Source organism: Dendrobium catenatum, unplaced genomic scaffold (assembly GCF_001605985.2).
Source record: "Dendrobium catenatum unplaced genomic scaffold, ASM160598v2 fragScaff_scaffold_1586, whole genome shotgun sequence".
Taxonomy (NCBI): Eukaryota; Viridiplantae; Streptophyta; class Magnoliopsida; order Asparagales; family Orchidaceae; genus Dendrobium; species Dendrobium catenatum.
Window position 1 is genome coordinate 584,782 of NW_021320048.1, and position 21,953 is coordinate 606,734.

Below are 21,953 nucleotides of genomic sequence, written 5' to 3' on the forward strand. Positions count from 1 at the left end.
GATTCATATTCCTGGTGAGCATTACATAGAGAATACACATACAGGGTATTCAATCGACATCTCGACTCCAGTGATAGAAGAGCCTCATTCTATGGTTGCAAGACCATCATCATTTGAAGACTTAGGACCAAGTCAAGATTACTTTACTTAGCCAACTCAGCAGTCTACACCAGCATGTTTCCCACCTGAGAATATTTTAGGCATGATATCAACGACTGTTTCAAAGCCAGCCACAGTTGGGATAGAGTAGCATGACATCATTGGAGATGAGCAGCATGTATAACGTGGAAGGTCTGTACATCCACCACAACATTACACTCCCAATAGTGATGAATTATCTCACATAGGACGTAAGAGACGTTAGTTGATATTTTGTTTATGTTTTTTATAATGTTGCTTTTTTTATGATGTTGACATTTCCAATGATCAGTCATTATGACTTTCAATTTTTTGAAATAATATACTATTCACTTTACTTCTTCTATACATCTTGTATTTTATAAAAAAAATAGGCAAATTTAAATTAATTTTAATTTAGAAGTTGAATAGCGAGTTAAATTAAATGAAATATTTATAACAAAGTACTTTGTGATAATCTATAATTTTTTTAATATTATATAAGAATTGCATTTTATATTAACTTTTAATAGTAATATGTAGGTTTTTACCTGCCACAAGATTCAGATTCACATATGATTCAATGAGAAATGCATCAGCCGTAGAATGTCATTTACGGTACAGAATACAGTAATCTATATTAGTCGTTGGGTTATCTACAATCATATCAAAAGAACAATCTTCAAGGCATCCAATTTCAACAAATTTGGCCTTAAGAATGTTCACCGTAGATAAATGTCTCATATGCTCCATAAACATCTACTACAAAAACTCTAGCCCAAATCACTTAGATCGACTCTATCTCTATAAAGGAAATTTTCATAGCTTCAACATGTGTATGCCATAATATACAGTCTTCACCCTCTGACAAAAAATGCATACACCAAAAAATTTCATTTGATTTGGCCTTCTCCTCTAGGCCATCTTCAGTGGAATGCGCCAAACATTGCTTCAATCAAACCCTAAACCCTATCCTCCACAATCATTTCTTTAAACGAATTTTTGGAGTCCTATATATGATAGATCATACAGATGAAGATATAAGAAGTAGAAGAAGTTTTGAAAAGAAACTTGAGCTGGCATGATACAGATCTCATGCATCCAAATAACCAAGACATACTCAATTTATGGCTAAAGCTAGTATATATTATTATAAACTAATTTGATAATATGAACTGATTTGAAAATACAAATTAATTTGGCAATACAAATAGATGTGACAATAAAAATTGATTTGATAATACAAACTGATCTGACAATACTGACTGTTCTTATAGTACATAAACAAATCCAATTCTTCTTTTTGCATTATTATTTACTGAACATAATTTAAGTTAATAAATTTATGATTTTTAGTAAATATAACTCTAATGAAATTATAATAGTTTTGTTGCATCCTGGAGTATTCGTGGAGATAGAGAAATATATAGTTTAACGTATTCGTATTGTACGAAGATCTAGCACACACACAGATAAAAAGAGAGGGTGCAAACTTTAAAGGAGACACCAAGATTTTTACAAGGAAAAACTCCTAAAAAGGGGGAAAATGGGCGGGGCCTAGCTCAGTTTGAATGAATCCACTAGTATTCGCAGTTGATTATAAATGAAACCCTTCCTTAGGGAAAGGCCTTAGCTTGATGTACATCATATAAAGTGCATTACATGATATGAGTATAAAGAATCACTGCTGATGTGTTTGTTTGGTTTGAAGGACTGCAGTCAGTGGCGAAATAAATCAGAAGGACCGTAGTCAGCAGGTGATGGAAGTCAAAAGGATTGTAGTAAGTGAGCGACGTAAGTTAGAGGGACCGTAGTCAGCGGGCGACGCAGGTCGGAAGGATTGTAGTCGTTGGGCGACGTACGTTAGAGGAACCGTTGTGTGACGGTGAAAGTCAAAAGGATAGCATTAGGTAGACATCCAGTAATGGACAGAAATCCAGCATTTGATAGATGTCAGAGAAATTCTGACAACAGGTAGAAGCCCTATGTTGGGTAAAAATATGGCGATGAGCGGAGGTCCGGCCTCGGGTAGAAGTATAACATCAGTTGGCGGCTGAGGAGAACTCCGGTATTAAATATTATTCAGATAGAACTCTGGCGTTAAATAGTATTCAGGTAGAACTCCGGCATCACATGGAGTTCAGGTGGAATTCCGGCGTCACTTGGGGTCGGGAGGAATTCTAGCGTCATTTGTAGGTCGGGCGGAATTCTGATGTAACTTGAAAGTCGGACGGAATTTTGGCGGTGGTCATGGAGGACTCTGGCGTTAAATAGTATTCAGGCTGAACTCCAACATCACTTAGAGTTCGGGTGAAATTCCGATGACACTTGGAGGTCGGGCAGAATTCCAGCGTCATTTGGAGGTTGGGCGGAATTCTGACGTCACTTGAAAGTCGGGGGGAATTTTGGCGCCCCGTGGAAGTCGGACAGAATTCTGGCGTCCCGTGAAAGTCAGGCGGAATCCCGGTGGTGGTCGAGGAGGAGTTTTTCCCTCTTATCCTTCTTGTCTTCTCTTCTCCTTCTCCTCTTGCTTCAGCCCCCGAGCCCCCTTTCTTGCTTCATCCCAGAGCTCACTCTTAAGAGAAATGATGTGTATTTATAGCTTTTTGGAGTGGCATGGCCTGTAAATAGGTGAAAGATCAAGGGCAAAGTGGAGTGGTTCGGATGGACGGCCGATATTAAATACCTTGATCTTGTACCGTTCGTCAGACATTTGAAAGTCTTAATGATGTCAGAATTCAATGATTTTAGGCTCATTAGATTTGTCTCGTCGAGCCTCTCGATTTGACTATAAGCATGTCATGTTTGGAAACCATTTGGTAATCCAAATTGTGGTTTGAACCTTCCAATAGCGCTTCGGGTTAATCCTATTTGGGCTCGGATTGAGTCGAATTTGGCGTCGTTGGATTCGTATTTTTGAGACGTTTAGTTTGACTATAAATTTGTTGAAATCATAGTTCAGATGATCCCAAATTTAATTTTTGAAGTTTCTAACTTTATATTTGCCTCGAGATTCATGCCTGATCAATATAATTTTTTGAGAATATATCAGTTGTCACCCTATTTTTGAATGTCGAAGCTCTAAGAGTTTGAAAATATATGCATCGATAATTTGCATTAACTGAATCGTAAGAAATTGCATTCCAAAAATTAAGAACTTTCTTAAAATTGATCATAGAGGCCATGTTGAGCTCCGAAAGTATCAAAATTGATTTTGAAACGTCAAAAAACATATCCAGGGACCACAAAAATGTTAGATTTGGACCTTCCGGGCTGAAAATCGGGCTCTGTGCCTCGTGAACAGGCGTGCCCCTCCTGGGCGTGCGGTTTGGCCAGCGGTTATGTAATTTTAAAATTCTTTTTTTGGTGGGGCCCACATGAAATTTTTTATGCCAAAAAATTCCGAAAAAAAAAAATCCCACAAATTTCTAAAAAATTCTAGAAATTTTTGAAAAAAATTTAGAAAAATCGAGAAAATTCTAAAAAATTTCCGAATGTTTTTTCTTCCCAAAAAATGCTATAAATACCCCTCAAGGGCTAGGGGAAACTTGCACCTTCTACTTTTCTCTCACTGACTTTTTCTCAGCCGAGGCATTCTATTATTTTTATGTAGGTGAGATTCCTTACTTAATTGAGCGCCCCTCCTCATATACAGAAGTTAGAATTTAACATTCTTTTCCTTCATTTTTCTTTGTGTTTTAGAGGATTTCCTCTATTTTTTGTAGGTGGCTTTCCCTACTTAAATTCAGTGCTCCTCTTCAGTGTATAAGGAAATTTTTTCTCCTTCTATTATCTTCTCTTCTGTCTATCTTCTTACAGTTGAGGTATTTCATTATTTTTTAGTAAGTGACTTTCCCTACTTAATTTGGCGCCCCTCCTCTTGTATAGAAGTTAGAATTTTTCATTCTTTTTCCTTCTTTATCCCATATTTTTCTTCTTGCTCTATAAGTCTTCCGCTATTTTTGTAGGTGACTTTCCCTACTTAAATTTTGCACTCCTCTTCAGTGTATAAGAAAAAAATTTTCACCTTCCACTGTCTTTTCCTCTGGCTATCTTTACAGTCGAGTCATTCCGTTGTTTTTCGTAAGTGATTTTCCCTTCTTAAATCGGCGCCCCTCCTCTTGTACAGAAGTTAGACTTTTTATAGTCATTTCTTTTCTTTCTCCTCCCTCATTCTAACTTTCTTACAGTTGAGGCATTCCCCTATTTATAGTAGACGACATCCCCTGCTAAAATTCAAGGCCCCTCTTTATGTGTAGAAGTTAGAATTTTTGGAGTTGTTCCTTTTCTTCTCATCTGGTCTTCTTCTTATATTGGAGGCATTCCACTATCGTAGATAGGCGGCATTCCCTTGCCAAGCTTCAGTGCCTCTCTCTTGTGAAGAAGGAGATTTTTTCCTTCTTATTTTTCTCTTGCGAACTTCCTCTTACATTAGAGACATTCCGCTGTCGTAAATAGATGACATTCCTCTATCAAGCTTCAGTGCCCCTCTTTTGTGTAGAAAAAGTTATAATGAGAACTTACTCTCCAACTAAACTTTCCTTGACATAAGAGAATCAAATGCATCTTGCATGTGATGGTGATTCAAGAAGATCATGCGATAATAATATCTTAGAGGATAACCTAAAGTGATGAGTAGATGGGGAGAATTTCTAACGCCATTTTAGCAAAAGTTTGTCGGTGATGAACGATCGAGCCGAAGTTCATTGGCAGTCAACTACTGTGTCTAGAGCTGAAGGAGAGAATTTGAGGTTGTGCTGCAAGTAGCAGGCGAGTGATAATCCTAAGATGGTTGATATGAAGTGAAGGACCACCGACAAATATCAGATGAAGGGCCAATGATGGTGGGAGTCCAGTGGCATTTTACTAATGCGATATGCATCCATACTGAAGTGTACCAATATCATATGTCCTTGAGTCAAGGGGCTGGAGCAGTGTGTTATGCCGAAATTCTCGCGACACATATACTGTCAACTGAGTTGAGGCCTGATGAAGACCAAATTGTAATTTTTCTTTGAAGAAGAAGTTGTAGGAGATGCTTGTGTGTAGTTAAGAAGAAGTCTTTCAAATCCACTAAGGATATGATAGTAACTTATATGGTGGATGCCAATATACTTTTTTACTTTCAGATTCTTACAAAATTGAATTTGATGTACAACTTTTGCAGTGTAACTCTAATGATAATAAATATGAAATTAAGAACTTGTCCTTTAGAGAAAATTGAATTATTTATACATCTTTGAAATATGCTTTGATATCTTGCCCCCCCCCCATATTTTTAGAGGCATTATTAGACTGCTAAGGTTTTTATATGAGTGATGATTTTATCAACCACTTGCTTTCATGGAATTTTTATAAAGAGAATTTTGTTCACTCATAACATTGCTCGATGATGTTGACCTCTATAAAAAAGGTCGTGAGAATCCACTAAGGATGTATGACATATCCGCATTTATATATCATAGTACTGCTCGATGATATTAACCTGTATAGAAGAGGTCGAGAGAATCAAGCAAGAATGTGAGACCTATCTAAGGTTGTCAGAGCCATGCTCGATAATGTTAACCTATATGGAAGAGGATGAAATAATTCACCAAGGAAGTAAGACCTATCTGAGGTTGTATGTCAGAGAATTTGCTCAATGATATTAACCTATATGGAAGAGGTTGAGAGATCCAATAAGGATGTGAGACCTATTCGAGGTTGTATGTCAGAGCACTTTGCTCAATGATGTTAATTAGTATGGAAGAGGTTGAGAGATCCACCAAGGATGTAAGACCTATCCGATATTATATGTCAGAGTCTTTTCTCGATGACGTTAACCTGTATAGAAGAGATCGAGAGAATCCACTAAGGATGTAGAACCTATCTGAGGTTATATGTCAGAGCCTTTGCTTGATGATATTAACCTGTGTGGAAGAGGTCAAGAGAATTCACCAAGGATGTAAGACCTATTCGAGGTTATGTGTCAGAGTCCTGCTCGATGACGTTAACCTGTATGGAAGAGGTCGAAAGATCCACCAATGATGTGAGACCTATCCAAGGTTATATGTCAGAGCACTTTGCTCGATGATGTTAACCTGTATGGAAGAGATCGAGAGAATTCAATAAGGATGTGAGACCTATCTGAGGTTGTATGTCATAGAACTTTGATCGATTATGTTAACTTATATAGAAGAGGTCGAGAAATCCACCAAGGACATGAGACCTATCCGAGGTTGTATGTTAGAACACTTTGCTTGATGACATTAACATGTATGGAAGAGGACGAGAGATCCACCAAGGATGTAAGATCTATCTGAAGTTGTATGTCAGAGCCTTTACTCAATGACGTTAACCTGTGTCGAAGAGATCAAGAGAATCCACTTAGGATGTAAGACATATTCAAGATTGTGTGTCAGAGCTCTGCTCGATGACAGTAACCTATATGGAAGAGGTCGAGAGAAACCACTTAGGATGTAAGACCTATCCAAGGCTGTATGTCAGAGCCCTGCTTGATGACGTTAACTTGTGTGGAAGAGGTCGAGAGAATTCACTTATGATGTAAGACCTATCCGAGGTTGTATGTCAAAACACTTTGCTCAATGATGTTAACCTGTATGGAAGATGTCGAATCGAATCCCCCTGAGATCAATTTTGACTTGATTAGGAGGGGGCGAACGCTGCGTGTATCCCGAATCAAAGGTAAAAAAATGGTTTATCTTTAGACTGTTACTACCTTTTCGAGATCAAGATTAAGATCTTGCCCAAGGAGTAGAAGTCCAATAAGGGGCTGTATAAAGCTTGTAATTGATTGGAAGCATCTTTGTATTTGCTGGGATTTTCTTGAAATATTATCTTGATGATGAAAGCATCAGAGGATCTTTTTGACCATGGTTAGAGTCAAAATTGCCCCCTAGTCCACATCTGATGCAACAATGACTGATGTCAGGAAGTTGATAAGAGCAATCTTTTAAGATTAGAGCAATAATTTGCCCCCCAAATGGGAACCACTTTCCCACAGACGACGTCAAACTGTTGTGTCATGGAGTATTCACGATGGTAGAAAAATATATAGTTTAATGTCTTAACATTGTATGAAGATCTAGCACATACACAGATAAAAAGAGAGGGTGCAATAATTAAAGGAGATATCAAGATTTTTACATGGAAAACCCCTGAAAAGGGGGAAATACTACGGGGCCTAGCCCAGTTTGAATGAATCCACTAGTATTCGCAGTTGATTACAAATGAGGCCCTTCCTTAGGGGAAGGCCTTAGCTTAATATACATCATATATAGTACATTACATGATATGAGTACAAAGAATCAATGCTTATGTTTTTGTTTAGTTTGAAGGACTGTAGTCAGTGGACGACATAAGTCGGAAGGACTGTAGTCGGTGGGCGACGAAGATTAGAAGGATTGCAGTCAGTGAGCGACGTAAGTCAGAGGGACCGCAGTCGACGGGTGATGGAGGTCAGAAGGACTATAGTCGTTAGGCGACATAAGTCTGAGGAACCGTTATCTGACGACGAAGGTTAGAAGGATGGTGTCAGGTAAACATGCAGCAATGGACAGAAATCCAACATCGAATAGATGTCCGTAAAAAGTCCAACAATAGGTTGAAGCCCTATGTCGGGTAGAAATCTGGTGACGAGCAGAGGTCCGGCATCGGGTAGACGTATAACGTCAGTTAGCGGCTGAGGAGAACTCCGGGGTTAAATAGTATTCGGCAAAACTCCGGCGTCACTTGGAGTTTGGGCGAAATTTAGGCGTCACTTGGAGGTCAAGCGGAATTTCGACGCCATTTGGAGGTCGGGCAGAATTCTGGTGTCATTTGAAAGTCTGGCGGAATTCCGGTGATGGTCGAGGAGGACTCCGGCATTAAATAGTATTCGGGCAGAACTCCGACATCACTTGGAGTTCAGGCGGAATTCCGACGTCACTTGGAGGTCGGGAGGAATTCCGGTGTCATTTGGAGGTCGGGCAGAATTTTGGCGTCACTTGAAAGTCAGGCGGAATTCCGGCACCCCGTGGAAGTCGGGAGGAATCCCGGTGGTGGTCGAGGAAGAGTTTTTCCCTCCTATCCTTCTTCTCTTCTCTTCTCCTTCTCCTCTTGCTTCAACCCCCGAGCCCCCCTTCTTGCTTCAGTCCAAAGCTCACTCTCAAGAGAAATGTGGGGCTATTTTTAATTTTTTGGAGTGACATGGCCTGTAAATAGGTGAGAGATCAAGGGCAAAAGTGGAGTTGTTCGGATGGACGACCGATATTGAATCCCTTGATCATGTACCGTTCATCAGACATTTAAAAGTCTTAATGATGTCAGAATTCAGTAATCTTGGGCTCATTGGATTCGTCTCGTCAAGACTCTTGGTTCGACTATAAGCATGTCATATTTAGAAACCGTTTGAAAATCCAAATTGTGGTTTGAAGCTTCCAACAGCGCTTCGGGTCCTTGATTTGGACCCATTTGGGCTCGGATTGAGTCAAATTTGGTGTCGTTAGATTCGTATTTCCAAGATGTTCAGTTCGACTATAAGTTTGCTTAAATCGGAGCTCAGATGATCCCAGATTTAATTTTTGAAGTTTCCAACTTTATATTTGCCTCAAGATTCATGCCCGAACAATATAATTTTTCGAGAATATATTAAGTTTGATGGCAAACATGCTCTTACAATGAATTTAAATTTCTAAATTTTCTTCAAAGTACTACCTATAATGATGAAAGTTGGAAACACAACATACCATAATAAAAAATATAAACACAAAATATAGATATCATAGTGAACATGGTAAGCATATAAACTAATTCATATACTTTTTATTTGCTAAACAACATACGTAGACGTTTTTGGAGTTGCGTTTTAGTCGGGCAGCAGTTTAGATAAAATTCAAAGTCATACTGAATGTCATGTTAGTCCTTACAATTAAAAAAATTTCTAGGCTTACCTTCAGGTAAAAAGCTCTTTTATTCGGTCGTTATAGAAATATAATATAAGCTTGTCAAAATCAGAATGCCATTTATGATATAAAATCACATGCTCGATGCTAAGGTTGTTGCGGTCAACATCTGGCAAATGACCACTATCTCTCTAACGTCTCATCATATGATATTACACATGCAAGAATGACTTACGAGATTTCCATTTAGAAAATCTCTCGTCCTATAAATATTTATGCTCATTATCTCAACATGTATGACCCAAAGGGCGTGATCCTCATATTTGGACCATGCATGCGCGGAACACCTGAATATTTCATTTGCATTCGTCTTTTTCTCCAACAAACTGTCACCGCTTTGTGCTATACAAGTATACATTCTTCTGCTTACAGAGTCAAACCTTTATTTATTAGGGATTCCTCGAATCCTCTTCATACATGGCCAATACATTTCAAACATCTAAACTCAAATATTCAGAAGTCTACTTAATATGTGAATGCATACCCTATAAATAGCCTAGATTGTGCATATCTCACCTTCCCATACAACTTAAAACTAAATTCTTATTTGATGGGACATTACACCTTTTCAGGTCATATAATATGATGTGTTGCTGCAGTAGAAATCCTATCAACGAATTTAGAAGGATCCAACGCTTTGAATAAATTTCAAAAAGAGAAATTCAATGACCACAACAATTACAAAATAAAAACTATTGATTGATATTATGGAAATATTTTAACTCCCACAATGACATGACAATACAACGTTCTTTGCAGAACTAATTTGAAAATACAAGCCAGTAAAACTGAATTCATAATACAAGCCACCTAAATTTATTTGACAATACAAACCAGCAAAATTAATTTAACAATACAAAAGCTACAAAATCAATTTGGCAATACAAACCTGAAACACTAATTTGACAATATGACCCACCTAATTAAATCAATCATTTTTTAAAAATAAGCCTAACATAAATTGATCAATGCCTAATTTTTAATATTTCGTAAAACAAGCATAACGTACTACTTGCTATAAAATTACATAATCAGGAATATATATGATTAAAAAAAAAAAGGAAGTCGCCCATTCAACGGGCGATTTGGTCATGCATGAAAAATCCCCATTAAACAGGCAATTATGCCTAGTTTTAAATTTTTTTAAACGTGCTGAATCACCTAATTACGCTCCTAATGATGCTTAATCTAAAAAATTTGCCCTTTGTTGAACTAAGCTCATTCAAACTCGAATCCAATGTCAATGGGTTTGTCAAGGTGTTTAATTAGATTATTATAAGTTTTCTTAAATCAAAATTTGGACGACCCTGAATTTAATTCTAAAATTTTAATTCAAATATGCATCATAATTGCACCAAAATCTTTAAATTCATTTTGAGATCAATATAATAACAAGTATTTATATATCATATTCATTTGGAAATACATTCAAGAAATTTGATACTTATCATCAATTTTGTATTGATACAGAATTCTTCTTTTATCTCTTTATGTTAAAAAAACATAACTGTTTATTATATAAAGTTCAAAAAACATATTTCAGCTATTATCAACAATTTCAGATAAATTATTATTACTGATATCAAACAGTTTTTGTTCACAGCCCAATTTATGTTAGTGTCAGAAGTATTAGTGTGAGAGGCATCAAAAACAGTTTCCCCAATAAGTCATAAATAAAACTTTCCTTTAACAACTTTTGTACACAAGAGGGTTCCATCTTATTACGAGGGCCCATATTTACAGCTTTGGCTTCGCCTGCCTTTCTCCATGCCACTTCCACGAACTCCTATTTAAAAGAACAAATGTTAAAAAATAAAAATACTTTGCAAGTTTTAGACTTCTGCTTCATTTGGGACAACTTTTTTATTACTTTCTAAAACAGCTATCTAGTAGAACAAAATTTGAACTAAAAATTCTTATACTAGAAAGCTGCATTAGAAAGCGGTAAAAAAGTTATCACAAACAAAGCCTTTATTTGAGACGGCTTTCTTTCTGCTTCTTAAAGTATTTTTTTAACATAAAAATATTTAAAACTACAAAATTTTGTACTAAAAAACTACCTTAGAAGGCAATAAAAAAGCTAACTCAAAAAAACCCTAATTAAAATTTTAAGGGTTTTGCTTAAGCCAAGTCAAAAACACAAAACAACAATAACAACAACAACAACATCAAGCCTTTATCCCACGACGTGGGGTCGGCTACATGAATCCTTTTTCTCCCATTTTTTTTTTTTTTTTTTTTTAGGCTTCCGCATCATTTGGGACAACTTTTTTATTTATTTCTAAAACAGCTATCCAGTATAAAAAATTTTGAACTAAAAATTCTTATACTAGAAAGCTGCATTAGAAAGCGGTAAAAAAGTTATCACAAACAAAGCCTTTATTTGAGACGGCTTTCTTCCTGCTTCTTAAAGTATTTTTTTAACATAAAAATATTTAAAACTACAAAATTTTGTACTAAAAAACTACCTTATAAGGCAATAAAAAAGTTGACTCAAAAAAACCCTAATTAAAATTTTAAGGGTTTTGCTTAAGCCAAGTCAAAAACACAAAACAACAACAACAACAACATCAATCCTTTGTCCCACGACGTGGGGTCGGCTACATGAATCATTTTTCTCCATTGTGTCCTATTAAAAGTCAAATTCTCGTTTAAATCTAATAAAGAAATGTCATTCTTAATATTTTCTAACCAAGTTTTTTTTAAGTCTACCCCTACCTTTCTTAACATAAGTCAAATCTAATACCTCTACTCTCTTAACCGGGTCATCGAAAGGCCATCGTTTTATGTGACAAAACCATCTAAGACGACTCTCTCTAATCTTATTTTCTACTGGAGCTACTCCAACCTTTTCAAGTATATGCTCAAAAACACAAAACAAAAAAAGAAAAAATCTTAGTACAACAAAATAAGGGAATTAAGCATTTCTTGCCTTCTACCTTGAGAAAAAAAAGGTCTGTTTCTAATGGCTGCAACCCAAAAATATTATGTGAAAAATAAAGTTTTTGAGAGTTGACATGTACTATAATTTTTCCCTTAAGAAAAATTAAAAAACAAATGTCTTATAACCATCATACTGTAGTAGACATAATTTAGAAAAGCCCTCTAATCATAAATTTAAAAAATAAAAATAAAATTTATAATCAAACAGAAGTGTGATTATTTAAGCTATCAGACAAGCATCCTAGAACTTTCCTCCATGGCTTCAGCAAAACATATTCTTGGGGAAGATCATGACATGCACAGACCCTTAAAAAAACATATCTTTCTTTCCTTTTTCAGTTAATGAAAACATTTCTCAAGTAGGACCAAAAGGAGGAGAAAACAGATGTTCACAATATTTCAACAAAATGTTAGTGCGATTTCTCACTAAAAAAAGAACATGCGAGGAAAACCTATTATGTTGCAGTGAGGAAAGCACATTCAACAACATGAGAAATTAATCTGTAGGCTTAGCCTTATCAATAGCGATTTTTTACTTTTTTGAATTGAAGTACTTTGAGAAGCCAAGATAATTTATTTGGAATAATCAGTTGCTAGACCACCCTTTTTCAACATTAGGAATCAGTGTTATAGCATTATATTTAAAAATATTACCTGTGCAACACATGGAGGAGTATCTTCTTGAATGATTATCAAGCTGCTGCAGACCGCTTTTCATGGGAATCGTCAAGGTTGAGTGCTTTAAGTAGTTTAGGCCAAGACTCTGGGATTCCTCCTGGCAAATGGAACTCAAGTAGTTTTCCTTGACTGCGGTAGAATTCCTCCACTGGTTGGCTCTGGAAATTACAAAGAATTTTTCCAGTTAATGATTGTTGTATATAATTCATCAATCGGAAGAAATGACTTTTCCAAAGTTATAATTGAACTGAATCTTGTGCCTATTCTAGTTAATGGTATTTTAGAAATTAGAAGTTTCAGCTTATGTTATTCGATAGTTCCTGCTATAGAATGGTCATGAAGGAGGTAAAAATTAGGCTACTTAGCAAGACTGTGGTTGCTTGACAAGGCGGGATTGTGGGAAAGATCACTACAATGGCAATTTCTTCTTACTCACCTCATCAATCTCAATTGCATTCCACAGATTAACAACCAGGCCCAGCAATCCCAACTGTCTTGAAGAAATCATTTGTATCATCATGAAGGCACCAACCTTCGAAAATGGTGGCAACTTATATCTATGCGCTCCTATAAGTATGTATTCTAATCATCCTCTCAATCGAGAGTTGCCCATTGCTCTCAACCACTAGAGCGATGATAATGAACTATTTGTCTTCCGATATCATTTTTGTTGCGCCTCATATGAACCTTAAAAATATTGAGTGATATTATTTCCATAAATTAGTTTTATTAAAAAAACAAACAAGATGCGATCTTTGATCATACTAGTAACTTTCTTTTGGAACAAACAGGAGCATGCAGCTGCTCCTGCACAACCTCCTATATTAAAACAAAAGGTTTTTTTTTTTGCATAAAGAAGGTCAATCATGTCTGCCAAAAATCATCTGATCACTGAAAACGGGATTACATAAAGCTAAGACTAAGAAATTAAGCATCAAGAACTTATTGTTATAAATGAAAAATCCATGAAGGACAAAGCAGTGTAGTACCATGGCCTGATATACCCGAAGACGTTCTTTCACGACTTCTTCAGTATCGTCAGCTCGAGAAATGAGCTTTGACGCACAATTTGACGGAGGTAGAAGTGGCTCCATGTATATACCAGGCTTTCCATTTTCTTCTTTGATATCAATGGAAGCAACATTGAAGTTCCCTCCACACTGGCTGCAGATCCTTCTTCCAAGACACTTTTCAAGTAGCACATCTTCTCTGAGCTTTAGGTTGATCACCAGGTCAATGTTGGTGACTCCATCAAGTATTTCCTAAACAGTACAGATAAGACAAATGTAGACTTTTAGTATGCAATGGAAAGCACCTGAAATATTTTGTGATTCAGGCATACAACTTGAGCTTTATGAATTTGTTTGAGAAGTCTATGAAGTAAGTATTCAACCATCAGTTAGATATCATGACTTTATGGCGTGTTCATGCCCAAAATGGAACAGAACAAAAGATAAAGGGTATAACAGAGTCCAAGCGACTTCATATGAAATAATGGGAGGCTAAATGAGAATTAAACCTACATCATATACATTGCTATCCTTGGTGATTCCTATGAAGAAAAACATTCAGCTACTAAAGCCTTATGAATTGCTTTGGTAAACAAAAAATAAATTACAAGACTTTTGAGTTGCTTTCTTAAAACTAAAACTAAATTATAAACATACATCATATACATTCCAAGGTGATTCCTATGAAGAAAAATATTCAGCTACTAAAACCATATGAATTGCTTTGTTAAACTAAAAATAAATTACAAGACTTTCGAGTTGCTTTTTTTAAACTAAAACTAACTTATAACATGTTCAAGTATAGTCTCAAGTGATAGGGAAAGTTTTCAGTTGATTCCTACCAAAAATAACTAATTCAGTTAAACTATTTCGGGAATTAAGTAATTATCTAATCAATTATTTTGTAAAGAACGAGAATGCATCATATATTATTTTGGTATAGACAAAAAGAAGGATGGAAATCGACAAGAAAAGAACAGTTTTAATCACATTTAACTTTGAAAGTTTTTAATCAGATTGAACTGACTGCACCTCAATGCCCATCTAACATCCATTAAAAAGGAAGGGACAGTAGGAAAAAGTGAAACTAAACATTGACAGTTTTTTTTAGTTATGAAAATACAAAATATACACCATTCATATATTATTGGGAATTTAAGAATCAGAGATCAGTAATGAAGCATTGGAAAACACTACAGTAAAACAAATTTAGACTGAAGAAATTGTAAAAATGAATAAATCATATTTAGAACATTTTCAAATATTGAATATGTTAAGTGAACTTAGAAAATGAAAATCAGCCATCAACTAGCATCTAAGAAATATTGATAAATTATGTCAACAAAAATAAACACAGCGGGATATACTAGTTATATCGTATGAAAACTTGTTAAAATTATGGAGTTGAAAACAATTGAAATAATATAATTTGTTTGAGGCGGCTAACCAGGTAGTAAAACATCAGAACTTATAAAAATGTATTGCATCATGTACCAGTTCCTCACCGCTTGCCTAATAGTTCGTGGGAAACCATCAAGAATGAACCCTGATTCACCCTTAGCTGCACCACTTTCAAGACGCTTAGATAAGAGATTTATTATAGTTTCATCAGAGACCAACTTTCCTTTGTTTACAATATCAGCAAGCTGCAATGAAATAAAATACGTAATATTAGCTAGCATTTTTTATTGGCTTTACAAGTACCTGTCATATACTGTACAAAATCTATCAACTAAAAGGAGAATAACCTATATAAATTGCTAAACATGACATTGCAAGAATGGATATCAGTATCACTGCAGGCCATGCGTCGTCGGGACACCATGCAAGGGAATACAAGTGCACCTAACAAAAATGCTCAACATACATGGACTCCCACTGTCTTCCCATGCATAAGGAGTGTTGATACATTAATACTTAGGAACATGCAAGACAAATTAATGAATTAATACTCAAAAAAAGGATTAGCAACCCCAGTTCATTAATTTGCTTTCCTCAAGATTAATACCCTATCGACTCCTATATGAAATTTTGAGAGTCCTTATATCCTACAAATATTATGGCTTTCATGCTTTAATTAATACAGCTAATGGATTGTGAGGAATTAGCAACCCGGGTTCATTAATTTGTCTTCCTCAGATTAAGACACTTCCCTCTCCTTATACATGGAATTTTGACAGTTTGTATATCCTCTAAATATCATGGCTTTCATGCTTTAATAAGTATGGCTAATGGATTATGATGAATCACACATAACTGAACGGATGACAGATCTAGAATTCTAGGACTAAGGCCACTCAGATGGCTAGAATAATCTCTCCTAACAAGCATACAAAGGAAATGTTTATGAGTTAACTATAGTCATGGTGGAAGAATGGAAAAAAATAATGTTACCACATAGATCTAAGTGGATCAAAGAAATTATGAATGGGATTGCTAGAATCTATAAGAAAAAGATTCATGATCTATTTGGGATAGCTACAGTTGTTTTTAAATATAATTAAAGAGTTATTATGGGACAGGCAGCAATTTTTTCTTTTGAAAAAGCTAGACAACAATTTTTTTACAGCTACAATAATCTAATAGATTTGGTTGTAAAAATCTGTCGCATATCACAAAAAATTTTGAAAATGAACAAGAAAGCAATTGCCAAAAAGATGCATTAAAACAGTCTGAAAAACAAAGTAGAAAAAGACTACCCAAAAAAGACACAAGGAAAATTTTAAAATCCCAAGTGCAACATTATTTACAAGTGAGGTAACATATTTGAAATGCAAAAATTTATCATCACAATGTAAAATAATTGTGTTAAAATGATTTTTTTTTATTTCCACTTTAAAATTTTAAATTTTGGATTTCAGATTCTTTTAAATTTTGATATATTAGTGTGTCTATTTACATTTTCAACATGGTAATGATGAATGACACTTTTGCACTTAGATTCAGGGCCCTAAATTTCCTATTCTATTATTTGCTTTGTTGAAATATGTTGAGACATTTCAATTATCTCAATGGCTTACGTGTGGTGGTTCCTATTTATACTGTTCTATTACTATGGCTATCCTATCGTATTATGTTGCGGTTTTAGGTTCCTTCTTTAGCTATTCTATTTGAGAGACCTGTAGAAAACTAATCTCCATGTATCTATTCCAATAACTTATCTCAGTGAAATGACTCGTGATAACAATTTAATGTTGTGACAGTCAGGGGCGGAACCAGCTATAATTTTCAGGGGGGGCAAAACGTATAAGTAACTGTTCGCATATATGTCGGGGGTCCAAGGGGGCAGCGCCCCCCTACGAGGGTTTCCGGGTCCGGGGGCAGCGCCTCCAGAACAAATTTTGATTTACTATTTCTCTTTGTATTTGGTTCATCATTCTCTAACAATAATACATCTACATAATGTATTTAATTATATTTGGGGCAATTGCCTAAAAATCATAGTATTTTAACATTTTTAGAGGGGGGGGGCAATCACCTTAAAGCCCTGTAATAAAGACTAAAAATAATCTAAATAAGAGTATAATAAAAAAAAAAATTTTGAGGGGGGCAAGCCATAAAGGGGTTTCGCCCCTGGTGACAATTGGATAGCAGGAGTTAACACTAAACTAGGAAAAAGAGGCCTACGTTGACCTTAGTTATCAGGGTTAAGCCATCAATTCAAATATAAGTTACCTATGACTAGCCTAAACCAAGACAAGCTAGTTAAGCTAATTTATAGGTTGACATTAATACCAGGATAACCCCATGCCAAAGTTTCTAATTGAATGAAGGGAGCCACTAAAATAATGGACGCCAACAAATAATAGATTATTCAATTTAAATGAAGTTTAAAATATTTGTATTAAAGAACTTCAATGACAATTGTAAACCTCTAACCACCCACCCAATACCCAATGCCTAGTAAGGTTTAAAAAAGCGAGATTGGGAACTGAGGCCTTTTTTCTTAATGAAAAAAGGCGTAAGCCTTGAGATAGAATGAGATGTAAGCCTCAGATAAAAATAAAATAAAAATAAGAATAAAAACTCATAAAATCAAAAAATAATAATAATTATGTCATAAATTATCAATAGGTTAGCTTAGTTCATCAACAAGAAACCACAAAATCATATAATAAGAAAAAAAATCAATCTCAATCAACCTTAAATATTACAGTAAAGTGAATGTGTGAAAAATGATTCAAGTTAAACACCCACTTAAAATTTAGATTCTCATTACAGTCACAAATCTCCTCTCTAGTAGTTAGATGTTCAAACGCTATCGCAACCCTTCCTGCTAAAAACCCTCTCCCTCCCAATTACGCTTCCTACCACTAGTAGACTCACACTCGTCACTTATAATTCTAACATAAAAATTTAAATCAGGATGTAAGCTAAAAATCTTGCAAAGTTATTCCAAATGAAAATTTATGTACCCAACATCGGTTATTAGTTTTGGACTTTAAAATAAAGGGATAGAAAATAAAGAACAAAGTTAAATGATATTCTAGGATTAGATGGGGGCATTTAAAGAATATTAACAAAAATATTTTTGAGAGTAAGATTTTATATTATAAGATTTTGTTTGTGCATAAAGATGCTAATGCTATTTGGGAAAAAGTGGCTAGTGATATTAAAAATATTGCAAAAGATGTGCTTGGAGTTTCAAAGGAAAAAGTTTCTAATAGTAAAAATAGTTGGTGGTGGAATCCAATTGTACAAGATAAGATTAAAAATAAAAAGATTTGTTATAAAAATTGTTTTAATTGTAAAAATTATGATAATTGGGATAGATATAAAGAGGCAAGTAAGGAATCTAAGAAAGTAATATGCGATGCAAAGACCTTAGCTTTTAGTGATTTATATAATAGATTAGGCACTAAGGAGGGAGACAGATATATGTATGAGTTAGCCAAACAAAGAGATAGGAGTGGTAAAGATTTAGTTCAAGTGAAGTGTATCAAAGAATGAAGATCAAAAAGTTTTTTTTTTTAGAAAATGATATTCAACAAAGGTGGATGAGATATTTTGCTAAACTTTTTAATGAAGAATGTGAAAATACGATTGACTGTAGTGACCTTAGCACCCTAAATGAAAATATAAATTTCTGTTTTTATTGGCGTATTAGTAAAATTGAAGTTAGAGAAGCTTCAAAAAAATGAAGTGTGGAAAAGCGATTGGACCTGATGATATTCCAATAGAGGTGTGGAAATGCTTAGGAGATGAAGGAATTTCTTGGCTTACTAAACTTTTTAATACTCTTTTGAAGACTAAAAAGATGTCAGATGAGTGGAGAATGAGTGTGTTAATTCCTATTTTTAAGAATAAAGGTGATGCACAAGATCGTGCGAATTATAGAGGAATTTAGTTAATGTGTCATACTTTAAAACTTTAGGAGCAAGTTATCGAGCATAGGTTGTGGCGTGATACTAATGTTTCTCAAAGTCAATTTGGATTCATGCCGGGTAGGGTCAACTATGGAAGCTATACATTTATTAAGAGGTTTGATGGAGAAATATAGAGAAAATAAAGAGGATCTACATATGATATTTATTGATTTAGAAAAAACATATGATAAAGTTCCTAGAGAAGTGCTATGGAGAGTTCTTGAAAATAAAGGAGTTAATAACGCTTATATTCAAATCATTAAAGATATTTATGCAAGAGCTATTACTTGTGGTCAAACACAAGGTGGTTTGACCAAGTATTTCCCTATTTCAGTTGGGTTACATTAAGGATCATCCTTAAGCCCATATCTCTTTGCTTTAGTCATGGATGTTCCCACTAGACATTAGCAAGAGGATGTACCTCGGTGTATGCTTTTTGTTGATGATATTCTTCTTGTTGATAAGACTAGAGAGGGAGTTGAAAGTAAACTTGAATCATGGAGGTCAACCTTAGAGTCTAAAGGTTTTCGTTTGAGTAGATCTAAATGGAATATATGGAGTGTAATTATAGTAGTAATAGACCTAGTGAGGGGATTGTGACTTTGGGCGATCAAGTCATTAATAAGAGTAAACGCTTTAGATATCTTTGATCTACTATTTAGAGTGATCGTGAAATAGAAGAAGATATTATTAACAGAATTCAAGTTGGATGTTTGAAGTGGAGGAATGCAACAGGCTTGTTGTGTGATAAAAAAATTAACCCTCAAATTTAAGGGAAAATTCTATAAGATGATGGTGAGGCCTGCAATGCTTTATAGTGCCAAATGTTGGCCATTAAAAGAGAAGCATAATACTAAGTTAAGTGTGGCAGAGATGAAGATGCTCAGGTGGATGAGTGGCTTTACCCTTAGAGATAGGATACAAAATGAGCATATACATGAAAAGGTTGGAGTAGCTCCAGTAGAAGATAAGATTAGAGAGAGTCGCCTTAGATGGTTTGGTCACATAAAATGGCGGTCTTCCAATGACCCGGTTAGGAAAGTAGATGTATTAGATTTGACATATGTTAAGAAAGGTACAGGCATACCTGAAAAGACTTGGTTAGAAAATATTAGAAATGATCTTTCTCTATTAGATTTAAAAGAGAATTTGACTTTTAATATGACACAATGGAGACAAAGGATTCATGTAGCCGACCCCACGTAGTGGGATAAAGGCTTGATGTTGTTGTTGATGTATGTTAGCTATATTAGGTATATCAAATAACACTCTCATACAGCTCAACATATAAAGCCTCGAGGTGTATGCCTCAAATAAAAAAATTCCAAGGCTCAAACCATAAAGGTGCCCTAAGTAAATTTATATGGTGAGGTGCACCTCGAATGACCTTTTAACAATGCTTCATAGTGAGCAAACACAAGAATCCAATCATCTTATATATCTCTAAAGGCCTAACCATAAAATACAAAATCAGAAGCATGATTTTCAATTGTAGGTTAAAAAGAAAAAATTTGAGTAATCAAACATAATCTTACACAAAGCACAATTCTCAAATTACCATAATTATAACAGAATTAAAGTCTAATTTCGATTTCTTTGATTGAGTCAATGCCAAAGCTAGCTCAATTGAACCCTTATATACTCCAAAAAGTCAAACAGAGATTTGGAATGCTTTAACCAACCAAAATGATGTTTGAATGAGCATGAAACAACACTTACTAACCTTTAGCACTATATGCTAATCACATTTGATAATATTTTAATGATTCCCCTCCCTCAAATAGAGCAGATGAAAGAAGGTACAAGTCCACGATTTCATATAACTAAAGAAGATGAGATTACACAATTGAGAATAATCACCTGGTTCTTGCTATAGAGATTATAGAAAAAGCAATAGAAAGCAGAGATAATCATACAACTTCATTCGAGCTAAGATACTATAAAAGAGGTTGGATGCCTACAATCGAACAGAGTGATACAATAACGAGGTAGGATGTTAGTACTTAGGCAACAATATATATTTAAAGAACAAAAGCCAGGCGATGGTTGTGTCAATTGCTGATGATGGTCTTCAACGGCAATTATCATGCAAGATAGTTGAATTCTTTAGCATGCTTAGCTTCCGAACATCTCTCACCTCTCTCAAATAGAGAATGTGGTCCTATTTATAGCTTTTTGAGAAGAGGCACTTTAGTAAATTTGGCCATGGTAAGAAAAAATACATCAAATGACCCATATTAATTCTCTTAATAATAGATTTTTTATTCAGTATTTGAGTCCATTAATAACTTCCGAATTGGATGATCTTGTGTGTTTAGGAATCATCTTGTCGAAACACTCAATTTAATTATAAGCATTCAAAATTTAGAAGTTGTTTAGTTATTCAATTAATGTCCTAATGCTTTCAAATCTACTTTTAACTATTTGATTTGGGCTCATTTGGAGTTGGACTAAATCAGTTGTGATATTGATGGGTTCATCTCATCAAGGCATTCAATTCCTCTACCACCTTGTTGAAATCTGAATTCAAAATGATCTTGAATTTAATTTTGAAAGTTTTCAATTCACATGTCCATCAAGATTTGTGCACAATTAAGTCAATTTTTTTAAAAATATATCATAGGTAGCACTATTGTTAAACATCGAAGTCAGTACGTTCAAAAATATCTTTTCAATCTTAGAAAAATTTTAGAACCTAAAATTATAATTTTGAAAATATTGTGCGACACTCCTTCAAGGTCAAAGTGAACCTCACCTCGGAGCCATAAACCAAGTAAATTTCCCTAAATTGTTATTTCAACCTTTCTAAAATCAAAGCATTAATTGGACCAAAATTTGTTTAAAATTTGCTTAAATTTGATTACAAAGGCTTTACTCGGCTCCAAGCACACCAAAAT

At 34.9% G+C, this 21,953-nt stretch overlaps 1 protein-coding gene across 1 annotated transcript in view; it reads right to left on the reverse strand.

Annotated features, from left to right (window-relative positions):
• Positions 1 to 10,713: 10,713 nt before the first annotated feature.
• Positions 10,714 to 21,953, reverse strand: part of LOC110112637 (probable adenylate kinase 1, chloroplastic) — a 13,711-nt gene continuing 2,471 nt past the window's right edge. Inside the window, exons 2-5 of the mRNA XM_020844930.2 lie at positions 15,196 to 15,336; positions 13,670 to 13,942; positions 12,657 to 12,838; positions 10,714 to 10,845 (exon numbers count right to left, since the gene is read on the reverse strand). Of these exons, the coding sequence (XP_020700589.1) occupies positions 12,695 to 12,838; positions 13,670 to 13,942; positions 15,196 to 15,336 (558 nt within the window). The 3' untranslated portion in view covers positions 10,714 to 10,845; positions 12,657 to 12,694. The remainder of the gene's footprint in view (positions 10,846 to 12,656; positions 12,839 to 13,669; positions 13,943 to 15,195; positions 15,337 to 21,953) is intronic.